We start from the raw sequence: 19,298 nt of genomic DNA, 5'->3' as shown, positions 1-19,298 counted from the left end.
CCCATCACGGTCAAAATGAGGGAATTAAGTCTTTGTGGCCACTAGAGGGCAGCGTAAGCCTTTCATTGCTGATGGAATTTGGTCAGTCGGTAATTGGTCGTTTTGATGACATGGCTGATTGAGTTTCCTCAATTTCAAGTAGACTACAACCCATATCCGCTAAAAAGCAAGACAAAAGCAAAACACTACAGTTGTAGGAAACGACATTCAAGCTACAAATGCAGGACTAACAAAGTAAAGCGCAATTACAGTGGCAAGAAAAAGTATGTGAACTCTTTGGGCTTTCTTGAATTTCTGCATAAATTGGTCATAAAATTAATGTTTACATTAATTTCAGTCACAACAATAGAATCGTACATTCTTCTGAAGTATTACACAAAATATATATATATATTTTTATATATTTTTTGTTCAATGAATGAAAGATGTTAACATTCACATTACTGGGTGGGAAAAGTACGTGAACCTTAACATTGACCCCCCTTTGGCAGAAATAACCTCAACCAAACGTTTCCTAGAGTTGTAGATCAGACCTGCACAACGGCCAGGAGGAATTTTGGATCGTTCCTCTTTGAATTGTTTCAGCTCAGCAATATTTTTGGGTTGTCTGGTGTGCACGGCTCTCTTGAAGTCATGCCACGGCATCTCAATGGGGTTGAGGTCCGGACTCTGACTTGGCCACTCCAGAAGGCGTCATTTCTTCTGTTTGATCTATTCTTTTGTTGATTTTGTTTTGTTTATTTATGTTTGGGGTCGTTGTCTTGTTGAATCACCCATCTTCGTTTGAGTGATGTTTTTAAGTTCTTCTGCTAAATGTCTTGGTACATTTTGGAATTAATTTTTCCATTGATGACAGTAATCCGTCCAGGCCCTGATGCTGCAAAACAGTCCCAAACCATGATGCTCCATCCACCATCTTTCACAGTTGGGATGATGTTCTGATGCTGGTGTGCTGTGTCACTTTTCCTCCATACATAGCGTTGTGTGTTCCTTCCAAGTAACTCCATTTTTGTTTCATCAGTCCAAACAATGTTGTCCCAGAACTGCTGTGGAACATCAAGGTGGTCTTTTTGTCAGCAGAGGTTTCCTCCATGGTGTCCTCCCATGAACTCCATTCTTGTTCAAACTTTGAAGTATTGTGGAGGTATGAACAGAAATGTTTGCTGTAAGTCTTTGGCTGATGCTCGAGGAGTTCTTCTCACCTCACTGACCATTCTGCAATGTGCTCTTGCAGTCATCTTTGCAGGACGACCACGCCTGGAGAGCGTGGCAAGTGTCTTGAACTCCCTCCATTTGGAGATGATCTGTCTAACTGTTAAGACATGGACATCAAGGGCTTTTAGAGATACTTTTGTATCCCCTACCAGCCTTACGTTGCTCAACAATTCTTGTTCACAGGTCAGAGAGCTCTTTGGTGCGGGGCATGGTTCCCATCAGACAATGCTTCTTCTGAGAAGTCATTTCAAAACTAGTGTGAGTTTTTAAAGGGCAGGGCAGTTTGATACGACTCCTGCAAACTCGTCACACAAATTGAACTCCATGTTGGATGACACCTGACTCAAATGCGCTCTTGAGAAGTCATTGACCGAGGGGTTCACATACTTTTTCCACCCTGTACTGTGTGTTTTGATGAAAATATACAATTTTGTGCCATATAAGTTACAACAGAAGTTGTTTATCTATTGTGGTGACTTACATGAAGATCAGACCACATGTTATGCCAAATATGTAGAAATGCAAGAAATCCCAAAGGGTTCACATACTTTTTCTTGCCGCTGTAAATAAGCAAACAAACCTGTGGAATAGCATACATGACGTTCCTTAGTATTACTAGCAGTAGTCGGGCGTGAGTATGTGTGTTGAGAGACTACACTGCAGCGCGAAGCAGAAAGGACAGCAAGGCACCAATGGAAAGACCCAAAGCCAAGAAGAAGGTCATCAGGGCTCCAGCGGTCTCGGCATCCTTGGCCTCCACTATCCTGATGATGGAGAAGGAGAATGTCAGCATCCCAAACAAAGAGGACATCTGCCAAGTTTGTGCACAGGACGACAACTAAAACTTACTGTGGCGCATAGGACATAGACAGACACACAAAGTAACCGCTGGAGATGGAGAAGACCGCCATTATGGCGGTGAAAGCGGCATCATGGTCAAAGAGGACAGGCAGATGTCTTGGGTCTTGCATCTGTACGTTGCAGAGCATCAACAGTGGGATGAAGACCACACGAGAAACCACCAGCAGTGGGAAGATACGGGACTCTTTGCGAGGCTGAGAAGATCGGAATTGGAACATGAAACAAAAAGAATAGTAAGTTAATAAATTAACGGAACACTTTAAATAACGCAAAGAACATGTTCCCACAATAACACCTATCGCAGAATAATATATTAAATATTGCACTTTTACTTCCGGTCTTGGTTTCATCTACAGGTCGCACACTAGTTAGAAACAACAACTCAGCTCTTTGCTGTGTTAATAAAATTGTGCAATCCATCATCCAATCCAAAAGAAGCTCATACTCGCATAAAAAAACAGATGAACTGTAAAATACATAGCACCTTGGGGTTATAAACCGTCCCTTTAAATACAGAATGGTCCCATATTGAGAAATAAAACAGCATGTGAAAACAACAATGGGAAAGTCAACATCGCTTTATACCATGAAATCACTTTTTCCCCCACAAAGGGACATGTAGGCTTGGATTGTTTTCTCTCCTTTAATAATAAAACATTTAATTTAAAAACGGTATATTGTGTTAACAAATACTGTATTTAAATTTGATGAGTTGAAACAATTGTGTGACAAAAACAAAAAATTACAAAATCAGGAAGGGGGCTAACACTTTTCCACACCACTGTAGCTGGTTGTTACGGTACTGTACAGTAGATGGCATATCTCTGACAGACTAGATTTGTCTAATTGAATGGTAAAATGTGTATGTATTTTTCGTTATATGTGCACATGCCACTTATGTCTGTGGTCTGCTCCAGGTACTTCGGTTTTCTCCCACATTCCAAAAACATGCTAGGTTAATTGGCGACTCCAAACTGTCCATAGGTATGAATGAGAGTGTGAATGGTTGTTTGTCTATATGTGCCCTGCTGGCTGGCAACCAGTCCAGGGTGTACCCTGCCTCCAGCACACAGTGAGCCAGCAACAACTCTGCGACCCTAATGAGGATACGCGGCATAGAAAATGGGTAGATGGAAAATAAAAAGCAGCAAAAAAAAAAAACATTAAAAAAACAGTTGTGGTCTTCAAGCAAAATAAAATGCTCATCAGAATTTGAAGCCGATTAAATGCTGTGGCACTTTTCTGAACAAACAACATGTTTGTTGTTTCAAGCTATTTGTTTTTGCAAAGCTTATTTCCTAAAATTGGATTATTTCTAATTATTTCATTATTATTATTATATCTAATTTAAACCTATTGAGGATAATGCAGATGAGTGACCAATACAGTGATGTAATGACAGAGCAGGAGAAATGTGCACTCACCCAGCGCACCCACGTGGTGATGGTGCGGCCAAGCCAGTCGTTGAGGTTAAAGGTCAGGAAGCAGCACACACAAATAAAGTAGCGTTCTGAGTGAAGAATAATAAGACTTATAAAAAAGGTACTAAATGAGCAAAGAAGCCCCCCTTTCTGACGGTTTTCACAAGAAATCACAGGAGCCATCATCCTACAGCAGTCATACCCCATTTTCCTCCTGGGTTCCTCGTCTTGACATTAGCAGTGATGGCGGGAAAAACTGACAGAGTGACCGTGAACACAAATGTCACACAAAACGCCATGACCCAAATCTGGAAAAAAAAAAAAAAAAAATTATATATAGTTTTTTTTCTGACTCTCACACACATACACACGCAAGTGTCAGTAGTACACATCAGCTGACCTTCTTGAAGACCTCGATAACAGAAGCTTTGACTTGGCTTTTCTTCACCTGCTCCACAGAGACAAAGACCTGCTTGGTTGTGTCCACATCGCCCTCCTGCAGGGCGACATCTTTGTTGGGGCTGTTGGTCACTGAGCCGTTGGCGTGGTGGTTGAGCCTGCCGTTGTCCACTGCGGCACTCTCAGCTAAACACACACATGCATGCACACAGTGAGTGCCCCAACAAACTCAGTCTTTGTGCGACAGGGACAATGCGACTTCACATGGATGAACGGCAGCCTAACGAGATAATGGCCCCTAAATAGATTAGATTTTGTGGTAAGTGAGGGATCCAATCATGCCCTTTAGTGGAAAAGTCAACACAAGTTAACGCCGCCAGATAGATATATGTGAGCAGCTCAATTTCAAGCACTTTTAAAAGCACTTTAAAGCTCAATTTTAGAAAGGGTAAAGTAAAGTGTGTAAATCTTTCACACGGAGAAGAGAAACTTCAGAGTAGTCCGCGTATAGTAGGGGTGCCAAAATGCAGCCCGTGGGCCATCTGTGGCATTCAGCCAATTGTTGGCCGTGAGGTGCGTTCTATAAAAACGTAAAACAGAATTTCAAGCAGCCATCAGTGGGCTGGCATGGAATGTCATTCACCTGTCAACAGCTCATCTGTGGTTCCGGCTTCATATTTGGCGTGCTTGTTCAGGTAATACTGAGCAAACTCCTGCATGGAAGCACACAGAATAAGCATCTTGTCTTAACTGTTTGGAAAAAGTAGGTTATCTGAGGCATCATGCAGCGAGTGCACTGCCACTGACCAGGCGGCGCAGGAGGAGGTAGCAGAGGAGAGTGAGCAGTGTACCCAGACATGGTGTGACAAAGTACCCCAAAGCCATAGAAGTCATATCCACGTCACCTAAAAGCAAACAAGCAGCAGCTTTCATTTGATGAACATTAATTTCCCATTACTGGGCAACCAGCACCCACAGCAGCGGTTCTTAACCTGATTGGAACTATTGAACCCCACCAGTTTCATGTGCACATTCACAGAACCCTTCTTTAGTGGGGAAAAAAAAAAAAAAATATATATATATATATATATATTTTTTTTTTTTTTTTTCAAATTCACTTTTTTTTTTACTGCACTAAATTAACCGTGTATAACATCACCTTGTTCAAAGAACAAAACCAACCGAGTGGATGAACTGACAAATTACAAACCTGCAAATACCTGCAAGAAGTACCTCAAATTCAGAGCATGTTTCTTTACACAGCTCACTGAAGATGCCTCAGAGAACTACTTAGTTCATAGTACACACATTCCACTACAGTTTTTTTTATACTTCTGCCATTTTTGGAGGCAAGGTTTTTGTTGCTAAGGTATGCATGTGCAGAATACAACACGTAACAATGTGTGGTACATTGGCTTTTACTAGCGCACCAAGCATGACTGGAGCTCTATCCGTACAAACTGCCAAAATCAATACCCCATTAAAGATTGTCGTCTCTGAAGAAGTCATCCACAAGCTTCTTCACATTGGCTGCCTTAGTTATTGTTAGAAGAGGCTTACAAAATTTAAAAAAATCTTTTATCATGTCGTCTTTCACACAGTGCACAAAACAGCAAGCTGGCTGAGGTTAGAAACGTCAGTTGTGACGTCGAATTGAAAGTATGAATTTTCCCTGCCTTTATTCCCCACCCTGGGTGGAATAAATCAAAACAGACCATTTTCGCTGCAAACACAAATTCCAAAGAAATAAAGCTGGAATAGGTGCAGATTGTGGAAAATCTAGAAAGCTTTCTGTGCTGGTTATCGTGTGTAGCTGCTCTATAGGAGACCACAAAATGAGCATCATAGGTCCCATTTAATGACTGAGCGCACTAAATTGCCTGCAGCACTGATTGGCCAAGCAATGCAACGTGATCATCTGCGGCCAGTGATGACCAAACGGGGCGTGTCATCATGAATCGACACGATGAGTCGGGTGTATCTTGTCCTCTGCAGTGGAGGCTCTGCCGAACCCCTGAGACAGACTCACCGAACCCTTAGGGTTCCATCGGAACCAGGTTAAGAACCACTGACCTTGAGGGATTTGTGTGTATGTGTGTGTGTGTGTGTGTGTGTGTGTGTGTCTTACGGGCAATGGATAACAGCATGGCAGTGGCGGCAAAAGTACCAGCAAGGCCTTGACCACTCATGAAGATGGCACTGTACTTTTGGGGAAACATGCCCACCAGGCCAAAGAGACTTCCCTGCAGCACGGCACCGAATGCTGTAGGACAAGAACAAGTCACCATTAACTGGTGGACTCACAAGCCTCTGCTGTAAACCCCAGCCGCTGACACTTACAGTTGATGAACCAAATGGTAGCCATGGTGATGGAGAAGAAGCGGTCAGTATCCATGGGCACCTTCACCAGCACAGTGGTTAGTATAAAGAGCAGCAGGATGAAAACAAGGCTGCCCCCTACACGCATGGCCTCGGATATCCTGGAAGGCAGGCATGCACACATCAGCACCATCAAAACACCAATAACATGAATACAGCGGAACCTTGGTTAGCATCATTAATTTGTTCCTGAAGACCCAACTCTAACTGAAGCGGACGCTAACCAAATCAATTCTTCCCATTAAAAAGAATGTAAATCCAATTAATCTGTTAAAAAAATGTTAACACAAAACAAGTACGTTTTATAATTAGATATTTTACTGGCAGAAAGCAATTTGAAGTAAAAAGGTTAAAAAAAAAAACATTCCAGGAAAATCGGAATGTCAGTCATGTACCCCTTTAAACATATGACCTGAAGGCATGTACCCCCTACTCCTGCACACTTCAAAAACATAAACCTTATTATGTTTTGTAATTCATTTTATAGTAATTCCGGGTCAAAAATGTGTATTTTGCTGGTGACATCTTGGTGATGATGTCGGCATCCTTCCCTTTGAATTGATTTAATTTGAGTTTCACTTTTTTTGCCCGCTCGGGATGGCTATGGTTAATTCGGCACATTCATTTAATACCAAAGTTGAGGGGAAAGTTTAACAATCATGATGAAGAAGTATCAAACAGTATTTAAAGCAGTATTAAACAAAGGTTTGTTTAACATTAATGTCAGAAGTACAACATTTTGTATCATTGTCTTATTGTTGTTTGAACAACAAGTGGTTGATTTTGTAAATATCATGTACATGTGTGGGTGTTTGCTGTGATTAAAAGTGTCCCTGAATGCAGCAGCAACTTGTGTGTGAAGAGTTATGCGATGCACCTGAATGCCGCATTTTAGAAAAAGCTGGAGCAGCACTCACAGTGATCCTGCTTGTTGAGTATGAAGTGTCCATTATCTGACTGGAATCTTTCCATGATGTCCCAACTCTAAAAGAACCACTTCCCCCCTTCTTAATTGTATCTAAAATACAAAAATACATACAACCATCAATAAAGCCTCATTTTGGAATCTCCACTCATAAGGACAAGGTAACCTGGCCAAAGTAGGATTTGATATTATAAAAATTATATTGTTACTATATAATATAAACAGACTATTTTTGTAGTTACAGCATATAAATCCTGTTAAGTGAACCAAACCATGAGCTTATAACCAAGGTAGGTACCAAACGTGATTCTGATTATGTACTGTCACACCCCTACAAGCTCAAATAGTACACCTAATAGCCCTACTTGAAATGCCCTACCTCTGGTAGAGGATGGAATTGAGCAAGGTGAAGAGCAGCAGGGGCAACTGGGACAGCAGGGTCATCAAACTGTTAAAGTAGTAATCTTTGGGGGGTTCCATTGTGCTGTTGCTTGTCACATTTTGTGCAGCCGTTGTGTTCAGGCGGTCTTCAAAATACTATGCACAGGGATGGGAGAATGTGTGACATGGGAGGAAAGACATACATGCTCTTATTCCAAGGATTAAGACGATTAAATAAAATAATGCATGCAATAAAATTATGCATCCGATAAATATGGATGCATAAAAGGACCACAGCTGTTTCTAGTCAATGCAAATGAAATTAAGAAAAGAGTAACGGGGTAAGTGTGAAAAGGAAGGCTTCGCACCTGAATGTGATCACATGACTCATCACATGAAAGGTCATACTTAAAGGCTCCATAAGTATTCGTGACGATACAATACCACAATCTCCTATCACATGCTCACTTACTTTAAAGGGGAACTGCACTTTTTGGGGAATTTAACAATCCTTATGTGAAACATGAACACATATTTCTTTCCCTTTTCGGTGCATTATAAAACAAGTTAATTTTAACAAGCTTACAATGCTATCATTGGGATACACATATTTCGACTATGAAGCCCTCTAAAAAAAAAACATATAACAATGTTGCATGGTTTGGTATACACGCTGTGATCATGTATTAACACGTACACCGATGATAACATGTAATAGTTGCAGTATCTTGCCGTATTTGGATGATTTAAAATACTACAGAAACGTTTTTCCTCTGTTAATTAATACTAGCTAACAAACACGACGACTCGCCAATCGCTAGTCTCAGCATCACTCTCAGTCGGACGAGTGGATACCTAGCTCTAGATTTCGCTACAATGACTCAAGATGCTGGTTTGCATTTTTTTTTTTACCGAGGACTGAAGCACACGTCTTGTGCTGGAAGACACAGCCATCCCAATGAGGGCAGACATCGTGTTGTCGCTGCTCTTGCTGTTGACTAGCATAAATGTGTATAAATACGCAGAGAAAATACGTTTCAGTGTTGTTTTACAGCATCAAGATACTAAGCAAGCAAGATGCAACTTTTACATGTTAATGTGTGAGCACAGCATGTATATCAAACGATGCAACGTTAGGTTTCTTTTTTTTTTAGAGGGATTCATGGTCGAAATAAGTGTATCCCAAAGACAGCATTGTAAGCTAGCTGAAATTAACTCGCTTACTTGTGTCATAATGCACATCAACAGGAATGAAATATGTGTTCATGTTTCACATAACGATTGTGAATGATGAGCACAATTCAAAAAAAAAGTGCAGTTCCCCTTTAAATTCCATTTATTTTCTTTTACCAATATGGCGGTCATGAAGAAATTCCATGGCAGCAGCGTTCCCAGACCCAGGATGAAGAAACAAATCCCAGACAAGCAGCCCCTGGCGGTGGGAAGTTAAAGCATAAATGCAGCCCAGCTGTAAACAATTATTGCCGTCTCTGCATGAAAGGCTGCATGCACACTTGAACTGTCACATTGCAACTCACCAGTCTGAAGGAGCATCTTTGCGTCCCTTCATCATCCTTGTCAAACTAAGGGGAGACAAAGGTTTGTGATCACAATCTGCAAACTTTTTTTCCCCCACATTCCAGTGAAAGGTTGAGGCCATGACGGGCATACCACTACCTCAAATTAACAGTGCAAAAAAATGGCACATTGCATGAGCCATGCAGTTGTAAATGAGAGTTGCCAATTCTTCCAAATTCTGCGGAAATTGCCTGTCTACAAACATCCTGAGTGAAGTGAAAAATGTATTGTATTTTTGTGGCTGTAAAAATAGTATTACACAGTGGCCGTTTGTTACATTTTATTATGACATTTTGATAGGTTGATGAGACCCCGAGGCCAATTGCTGTGCCATTCATGCCACAGTCATCAGCTCTGGTATGGCTTCCAAGCTATTTCAGACAAATGGTGGTCTCATCACTTGCAAGACAAACAAAATTATTGTGTACATATTTTTTTCCTATTTTATTCTAAGTCACATTACTCTCTGCAAATCTGGGTTCTGTAACAAATACATTTCCAGCAAAGAATGAATAATGTATCTCGGCATGGGCTGGTATGATATTCTAACTGCATGATAACCTTGGGCAAAAACGTCATGGTTTAATGGTTCCACTGCATTCTAATTACAGCTCCAAAATGTATTATTTTGAAATATCTTGACCGAATTTTTTTTAAAAACCATGTAACATGAAGAAAGTGGAGAATACGTGACATAAAAAAAAATTACAGAATTCTTACTAAATAAACAATGGTGTGAACTGCAACGCAATTCTAAACATGTTTTTGATAAAGAAAAAAGCAAAATGCAAATATGTGTAATCATGTGATCATTTCGTAGTGGCAGGTCAGGTTTCCGTTTTGGGTCATGTGGTCATTGGGTGAGATGTTAAGTGGTGGCTCTTGTTTTCAGTGGCAAATAAATGGGTTATACCACTTATCATCCACTCCTGTCTCCTACTCGATGTGAGTAATATGTCGGGCAAAGTATTTCCAAGCAGTGGCTGCGCCATGACGATAAAGAAAGTCTATCAATGCAAAATTTAGTGGGTTTCAACCGTGACTGTTTCATACTATGGTATACCTTAAAACCGGTAACCAGCCAATACCTAAAAGTATCAATATATATACACTATCAAAATCTTTACACTTGTCAATATCCTCTACCCCAACTTTTGGGAACCCAAGATCCCTGGTCACGTCTTGAACCAAGGCAAGCTCGACCCACACAGACCCTTCTATTTTTTTTTTAAATATATGATTTACAATGGGCAGCACGGCGGTATGAATGTGAGTGTGAATGGTTGTTTGTCTATATGTGCCCTGTGATTGGCTGGCGACCAGTACAGGGTGTACCCCGCCTCTCGCCCGAAGACAGCTGGGATAGGCTCCAGCACCCCCACAACCCTCGTGAGGAAAAAGCGGTAGAGAATGAATGAATGATTTACAATTTTGCTTAAATATTTTAAAGTGATAAAGACTTTAGAGTGATTTGCGGGACACTGGCCCGCAGTCTGCCAGTTGACCACCCCCATCACCAATAGATAATATAAATAGAGGATATGCGTGGCCAATAATGTTATTAATGCAGTGCTTTTATGAGAACTTGTTGTTCACAAAAAGCATAATGGAAGTGAATACTAAGAAGCCGAAGTAAAGCCAGAGGAAGTCACAGGTCATCAGGGTGTACTTAAGAAGCTACGTAAATAATGTTGAGGCTATTAGCGAGGAACATTCATTATGACATGAACATTGTTACGAGGGTTTACAATACAAGGTGTAATTTCAGTCATCAATCTTTAATATAATCCTGCATCTAATCAATGGTGATTATGATTACGGTGGGTACACACCTGCTGTTTATTGTCAAACACAACAGTAGCTTGACACATTGTAATGTACACTTATTGTGCTCCCTAATGCGACACCATTGGCGAAGACTACAAAAACGAGATGCTTTCATGTAGCCCGTTTGGCAGCGACATTTCAAGCCTGTGTTCAGGCGAAATCGAACAGGAGTCGATGAGGCTCGAAAAGCCAGGTTTCAAAAATGTGGTGGTGCAAAAAACAAGTCGTATGTGAACGTAAAGGCGCTTACTTGAAGGGATGAAAAACGCTTGTCGAAAGTAAGCAGAGAAGTCCATAAAAAAGTGTTGAGTTGGTGGGAGTAACTGGGCCATTCGCGGTGCGCAGGCAGAAGAGAAGTTGCCGCCCGACGTGTGCCTGCTTGGCTGTCTTCTTCTTCCGGTAAAAGCCTCAGTAAAGCATCACTTCCGGTGCAGGCTTAAATTGTGGCGCCCTGTCAGCAGAATGACGAACCAATGGCTTGCGAAGGAGACCCAGCCGGCCTCTTTATGACTCGTTTGGTGCCAAGGATACACTCGCATTAAAATGTCAATTTTTTTATACACATTAATGTAATGTAGATCATTAAGTATAAAACTAAAGACTGTGTTAAACGAAAACAGTGCCTCCTTAAAATATACATATATCAATTCATGCACTTCTTCAAAATGCAGTGCACTGTCGGATGCCAGTTGTACTCAAAACAGTCATAGTCGCCATTCTGGCTACGTAGTGGAAGGGAAGGCACTAACCTGAGTGGTGGGAAAGAAGAAGGAAAAAAATTTGATTGTCATTTCTGGTCAGTGCGTAACGAGAGTGTGTTACTACGTAATGTACACAGTCTACATATTGAAGCATAGTGATGGAAGTATTCCATTTGAGCTTTGGCAGATTTTGGTTTGAATCTCCGTGGAATTGACTCCAGCTGTATCAAGATGGGCGGCACGGCGTTCTAGTGGTTAGCGCACAGACCTCACAGCTAGGAGACCAGGGTTCAATTCCACCCTCGGCCATCTCTGTGTGGAGTTTGCATGTTCTCCCCGTGCATGCGTGGGTTTTCTCCGGGTACTCCGGTTTCCTCCCACATTCCAAAAACATGCTAGGTTAATTGGCCACTCCAAATTGTCCATAGGTATGAATGTGAGTGTGAATGGTTGTTTGTCTATATGTGCGCTGGGATAGGCTCTAGCACCCGACGCAACCCTCGTGAGAAAAAGCGGTAGAAAATGAATGAATGAACGTATCAAGATGGATATTTTCAAATGCATTATGGGTGACTTTCAAGAATCCCAAGTCCAGACATCTGAGTTGCATGAAAAGCGTGGCGTCTCTATAAAATGGGTGGCGTCCCGTAAGCTGTTAGACTTCTTCATCTGCAAGCGTAGGCTGGCAATCATCTTGCTGAGCTGGACAATCTCCTGCTTCTGGTTGGCGATGCACCGCTTGATATTGACCAGAGGGGCTCCGTCCGACATGCTGCTGCTCCTCTCCTCCGTCTCATGCTTCACCCGCTTCAGCTCATCGTCCATGTCAGCCAAGAGGCGGGCCTTCTCTGTAAGGTTCTCACTTGCCTGCCGGTACTGTTCCTTCACCTGGCTGAGCTGGGCCTGAGCACCACGGTACTCCTGGACGAGTTGCTCCAGCTGGTTGTTGATGTACTTCTCTCGACTGCGGACTTTCTCCAAAGTCTTCCCGATATCCTCACGTAGTTTCTCCAGGTATCCTTTGGCCTCTCTGAAGGAGGATGAGATGGCGTCTCGGTGTTGGTGCATTTGCTCCACATGGACCCTCCAGTCCTTGTTGTCGTTCTTGATAGTGACTCTGAGCTGAGGAAGGACTCGCTCCACCTCTAGATACCACTCAGACGCCTCCACTGTAGGCTGCAGGATCTCTGTATTTACAGAGGACACCTCGCTTTGAGTTGTGCGTAACTTCAAGGCCTCCAGGTCCATCACGTTCTCATCATCATCATCCGGCTCCTCGATTGTCTCCTCCTCCACGTTGCTGAGGTTGAATTCCACGTCGTCCACCATTACAAGTGGTTCCTCTGTAGTTTCTGGTGGATATTTTGGGCTCCTGAAGGAGAACCCTCTTTTCTTCAGAGCCTCCTCAGCCAATCTATCCAGCACGAAGCAGACATGTTCACCTGAGCCGGACAACAGCTTTGAGGGCGGGAAATCCACACGGACGCCAAACGCTCGTAGTTCTGCAAGGATGTCAGACATGGTGGCACTGGGCTCGCTGTACTCCACATTTTCATCAAACGACCTGCCCGCAGCATTGATGAGCCAGGCGGCGATGATGGTGAACATGTAGAACTGCTCTCCCGGGTTCGACTCCAGGTAGGGACTGGACACAAAGTAATGTCTGGATAGGTTTCTCATGTTGTGTTTGGCCAGGACCTCATCTTCATAGTTTAGAATGACCAACTTCTCCAGCAAACACTCCATGGCCACAAATGGCTGGTAGGCTACTCCGGGCCCGCGGTCGGCCTCGTCGCCGCGGCGATGGGCCATGCGTGCCGGTGGACAGTACGATCCGCTAGGTTGACGGCACACACCTCACAAATGGCGGCAACAGAGGCGAAAAGGCCTGTCATCTCTCTTGAGAAGCGTACTGTGGTGGCGCTGTGTTGTGGCGTGTTGCGTCATGATGTCTACAGAGCGGGTGTCGCCTCTGTGGAGAGGTTGCAGCGGGGCCCATGGTGATGTCATCAAAGTGCATGTCACCTCTGTGGAGGAGTGTTGTGGTGCTGGCGTTTATGATGTCACAGTGCTTGTCATCTCTGCTTGGGATGCCTAATACATTCAAATACATTCAAAATGCAGCCAGCTAGCATCAGGCTTCATGCGCTATGCAATACAATTTGCGATACATGGCTCATGATAATGATAATATTTTGATGCGGCAATAGGGTGAGACAAAAACTAACAAATTCTAATTTAACCACAGTACAAACAGCAATACTATAATTCACAACAATGACAATATTTTAGTGCAATGTAACTGTAAACTTCTCAAGTTGATCAAGTGGGTATATTAAAAAGCAAGTTTAGTGGGTTAGTGATGTGTATTGACTTTTCATCATTATAGTTGTAACAATTTTTGATTTTTTTTAATTATTTAATTTTACAAACTTCATTGCTTCTTGTAGAGTGCTGTATCATTCCATCTGTTGTTTTCTGAAATCCGCAGTTTTTGTGCTTTTATTGTCAATTTACAATTTATTAGCCCACTTTTTCCCCCTAAGTGTAACATTTACATATCATTTTCTGGATTGCATGTGTCTAATCTTGTGCATTAAAAAACAAGAACTTATAGGTGAACAACTCAAAAATCAGTTTCTTCTTGTTAAGCCCTACTTTGAAGTTTTTAGACGTGCTTTTAGTTTGTGTGTGTCTAGTCTTGTGCATTAAAAAACAAGAACTTGAGACTGTGTCTGAACAATTAAATTGGTTAATTGGAATAAATTGCAACATGAAATATCAATTCGGCAAATGTTAGCAGATGTAGATGTCAAAACAAAACAAAAACATTTTATTCTAACAAAAGGAAATAATTATCACACTACTACTAGAAAAAGTAAATAAATACATGTGCTTTACAATTTCCAAAAGTTTTTATACAAGACACCGCTGAGTTTAAATTTTATATAGTTTTATATCATTATATCGTGATACTTCCCAAAAATATTGTGATAAATTTTAAAGTCCATATCGCCTAACCCTAGTCCTAACTAACCAGTGTTTCTTACATTTGTACATTCTTTGATTCTCTGATTTTTGCATTGTAATTTGGAGTTACAGCTGTTATTGACGGGCTGTCAATGTGATGACCGTGGCTGAAGTTCCGCGTTGTGCTAGCGTTAGCGATTTAGAATCGAACTAGCTCTAGGAACATCTGGGTAGATTGCGTACATTACAGCGATGTGATTGATCCTATTTATGATGTATAAAACTATGACAGGAACAACAACAAATGAAAAGCACTAAATGAATACAGCGCCACCATCCCCCTGGGTGGAGAGGTTGTGTACCACAATGATGCATGCACATTAGCACTCAAAGTCATCACATCTCACCTTTACAAATTCCCACATAGTATTAGCATTTGGGAGGAGATATGAGGTGAAAGATGGATCAGACATTTTGATGAGCTTGTTGGGTATAGTGGAGACAGGAATCCTGACCATGAAAATGAAAATTAGATGAGTGAATTTACTCCTATCGCAAACTTTGGATCATACTGATGATTTTTCTCATTTTCAGTATGTATTTATCTCTAACCATTTTGAAGCTACAACCTTTTGAAATAATCTAAAAACTAAATATTTTCTTGAAAAACCTCTGGCGCCTAAAGGGTTAATAATGAAACATATTCTAACCCCGTGCTGTGGTTTGAAAACAACTGCATTATACAATAGATGGAATTTTTTTTTCTTATATATACTGTAATTATATATACATATACTATATAACTTATATAGTATATAACTAGCTATATCAGGGGTGGGCAAACTTTTTGACTCGCGGGCCGCATTGATATGACAAAATTTACGGGGGGGGGGGCAGACTATATATTTTACACGTAACAGTCCAACTGGTATTATTGTATCTATAAAATTGTAATGCAATCTGCTATTATTATTTATTATTTAATATTTATATTTAAATATTTTAAAAATAATAAAATATTATAATATTACAATAATAATAATTATTATATTATTATTAGGTAAAATATGCAAATATAACAATAATATTATATATAATTAATATAATAATTAGCATTAATATAATAATTAGAATAATCATAATAGTTCTAATAATAATTATAATAATCTAATAATAATAATAATAATTATTATTATTATTATTATGTGCTTGTGTCCCTTTTTTCAGGAGCACTTTGTAAACAACAGACTATGTCAAAAAACGAAATTGATAAAACCATCAAAAGGTTGGCTCAGGCCATGATGCCAGGTTGTATGTTGAGTTTAAATGAAATACTTTGGAAAGATTGGGCGGGCCGTATTAAAACACTTGGCGGGCCGGATGTGGCCCCCGGGCCGTAGTTTGCCCACCCCTGAGCTATATACTACATAACTATATTTGGTTTTACATTTGAGGTGGCGTCCTCCTCATCCAACAGCCAGACTTGTCCTGTTTCTGATTTTGAACTCGGATATCTAAGGCTGATATAATTACTTTGTATTTGGCATGGTTGCTAACCACTAAACCACTAAACCACTTTGATTATCAACAGTTAGTCGGTTAGCTTGGCTTGCACTTGTATTTACTTCAAATAATCTGTACCTCCCACCTGTCCGAGTTACCGTTGAGGGTGTCAACTGTTCTGATCTTGTCAGTGTCGTCAAGAAAGCACTAAAATAGTTCAAATCTCTAGTATCAACAGCAGAGCTCTTGCCATGCATGTTCTTTCCAGTTATTCATTCATCCATTTTCTACCGCTTTTTCCACACGAGGGTCGCAGGGGGTGCTGGAGCCTATCCCAGTTGTCTTTGGGTGAGAGGCGGGGTACACCCTTGACTGGTCTCCAGCCAATCACAAGGCACAAATAGACAAACAACCATTCACACTCACATTCATACCTATGGACAATTTGGAGTGGCCAATTAACTTTAACATCTTTTTGGAATGTGGGAGGAAACCGGAGTACCCGGAGAAAACCTACGCGTGCAGGGGAGAACATGCAAACTCCGATGGCCGAAGGTGGAATTGAACCCTGGTCTCCTAGCTGTGAGGTCTGCACGCTAACCACTCGACCGCCGTGCCGCCCCTTTCCAGTTATATTAAATTATTTACTCATTCATTTTCTACCGCTTATTCTACCAACATTCCTGCTCTACATCACCAAATAGGAGAACCTTTGATGGTATATTTGCGGTATATCCTCCTCATCCTTGTTGAGAAATAATAAACAGTAAATTGAACAGTAAAAAAAATGTCTGCACTGTGCGCCTTTCAGCCAGTTTACCATTATGCAGGCTTTGCTTCGCTGTGCCCTGAATAGACCAGGTCGGAGTTGGCAAGCGCAACGCACTACTGGGGCCAGCAGGTGCTGACTCCAGCCAACTGAGTAGTGCACTTTAGCGTCAGAAGATGGTTCGACTACTGGAGCCTCAGGGTGTTAATAAAAAGGACAAGATACGATTGCTTTTCATAGTTATAATTATTTATATATACACACATAAATAAAGCCTTGGTTATGCAGGTTTTTATAGGGTATATAGATACTTGGACTAGTATAAATAGATGTGGCTTGATCATATGCAATACAACACACTTTAGACAACACTTTCAACACTTTTCGACAACAATTTCAGCCGGGATTCAGTCCAGGGTGAGAAGCAGTGTCCTTAATATCCATGATCCAGTCCACGAGTAAGGAAACTGATGGGGGGGGGATAGTATCCAAAAGGAAGAGGGTTAGATTGGGTAGTGGGTAGCTCACCATCATGTGTGTCGCCTTCGATTGTCAGAGAGGTTCAGCAGGTGAAAAAATCTGACCGCTGAGTGGATGTTACTAGCAACTCCAGTCATGGAATTTGTGTAGTGGTTTAGATAGATTCAGCATTAGAAGCCAAATAAAGCACGTCAGCCACGGTGACGGGCAGCAGCTGCAGCAGCAAGAGAGGAGGAATGACAGCATGACCTGCCGCTCCAAGATGACAAGACGACACTTTCTCCTCCAAACCCCATGTACGTTCTAAACATGGACCAGGCTGACAGTGGATGACTGGCTGACTGGAGCAAGAATGAAATGTCTTCCTCTTCAAGGCCAAAGTAGAAAGCATTACTCAAACCATTGAACGATGTATGCTTTTCAGGAATGGATGACCCAGTCTGGTATAATACAGTCTGTCTGGTGCAACTCTTGTGCGGGCAGAACGCCGTACGGGTAGTTCTGCTTCGGGGCTCAATGGTTCAGGTTCAACAGGGGAGTCATTGATAGAAAGCTCCAGATTCTCAGATCCAGAGGAGTTGATTCCGTCAATACTGGGGTTTTTATCAAGGTCAGTTTGGTTCAACTCTTCAAGTTCAGGAAGATCTCCTTGGTCCACTGCCAAATGTTCCCATTGTCAGATCCAGGGGAGTTGATTCCCTCAAAAATGGGTTTTTTATCAAGGTCAGTTTGGTTCAACTCTTCAAGTTCAGGAAGATCTCCTTGGTCTACTGCCAAATGTTCCCATTGTCAGATCCAGGGGAGTTGATTCCCTCAAAACTGGGTTTTTTTTATCAAGGTCAGTTTGGTTCAGCTCTTCAGGTTCAGGAAGATCTCCTTGGTCTACTGCCAAATGTTCCCATTGTCAGATCCAGGGGAGTTGATTCCCTCAAAACTGTTTTTTTTATCAAGGTCAGTTTGGTTCAACTCTTCAAGTTCAGGAAGATCTCCTTGGTCCGCTGCCAAATGTTCCCATTGTCAGATCCAGGGGAGTTGATTCCCTCAAAACTGGGGTTTTTATCAAGGTCAGTTTGGTTCAACTCTTCAAGTTCAGGAAGATCTCCTTGGTCCACTGCCAAATGTTCCCATTGTCAGATCCAGGGGAGTTGATTCCCTCAAAACTGGGTTTTTTATCAAGGTCAGTTTGGTTCAACTCTTCAAGTTCAGGAAGATCTCCTTGGTCCACTGCCAAATGTTCCCATTGTCAGATCCAGGGGAGTTGATTCCCTCAAAACTGGGTTTTTTATCAAGGTCAGTTTGGTTCAGCTCTTCAGGTTCAGGAAGATCTCCTTGGTCCACTGCCAAATGTTCCCTTTGTCAGATCCAGGGGAGTTGATTCCTTTAACACTGGGGTTTTTATCAAGGTCAGTTTGGTTCAGCTCTTCAGGTTCAGGAAGATCTCCTTGGTCCACTGCCAAATGTTCCCTTTGGATAGCTGAAAATTCCTCTTCAACCGCCCTTGGGACATCTTTAGTCAGGAATGATGGGGACTGCGCAGGAATAGCTGTTTGGTCGATGGATGGAACAGGCTCAGCAGTATCTCAATAACAGGCATGAACGTTCAAGGTCCAATTGCTGATGGAACCTGCAAAGGTGAGACGAGTTCATCGCCTGATGAATCTTCATCACAGACACAGGTCTCTTCTGCATTGGTGTTGGTCTGCTTTGCGCAGGTCAGTAGCTACATGACAGGAAGAGATCTCTGTGTAGCATTCTTAATAGCTTGACTTGGGCCTGAGGTCTTACTGTGTGCACAGGTGTCAGGTCTCTTCACAACAATGTACACTTTGGGCTTCCATTTATCCGCTAGCTTGTGCTTCCCTCTCAGTCGCATGTTTTTCAACAGGACT

General features: G+C 41.8%; 1 protein-coding gene and 1 pseudogene across 1 annotated transcript; both read right to left on the bottom strand.

The window, feature by feature from the left end:
* Positions 1-1,502: 1,502 nt before the first annotated feature.
* On the bottom strand, positions 1,503-11,410 carry LOC131126028 (equilibrative nucleoside transporter 2). Its single transcript, XM_058068163.2, has 13 exons — positions 11,237-11,410; positions 9,120-9,164; positions 8,932-9,013; positions 7,580-7,737; positions 6,237-6,376; positions 6,025-6,159; positions 4,704-4,801; positions 4,540-4,609; positions 3,898-4,082; positions 3,700-3,805; positions 3,501-3,586; positions 2,065-2,270; positions 1,503-1,979 (listed from the first exon to the last, which is right to left on the bottom strand). The coding sequence occupies exons 2-13, from the start codon at positions 9,152-9,154 to the stop codon at positions 1,868-1,870; spliced, it is 1,413 nt and encodes a 470-aa protein (XP_057924146.2). The 5' UTR covers positions 9,155-9,164; positions 11,237-11,410; the 3' UTR covers positions 1,503-1,867.
* An 853-nt stretch (positions 11,411-12,263) lies between these two features.
* LOC131124941 (intraflagellar transport protein 57 homolog pseudogene) lies at positions 12,264-13,499 on the bottom strand (annotated as a pseudogene).
* Positions 13,500-19,298: the final 5,799 nt, after the last annotated feature.

The sequence above is a fragment of the Doryrhamphus excisus genome, linkage group LG2, assembly GCF_037039965.1.
Source record: "Doryrhamphus excisus strain RoL-2023G ecotype Guam linkage group LG2, RoL_Dexc_Guam_v1.1, whole genome shotgun sequence".
Classification (NCBI taxonomy): domain Eukaryota; kingdom Metazoa; phylum Chordata; class Actinopteri; order Syngnathiformes; family Syngnathidae; genus Doryrhamphus; species Doryrhamphus excisus.
The sequence above is the reverse complement of the archived record's forward strand: the minus strand, read 5'-3'. Positions and strand labels throughout refer to the sequence as shown.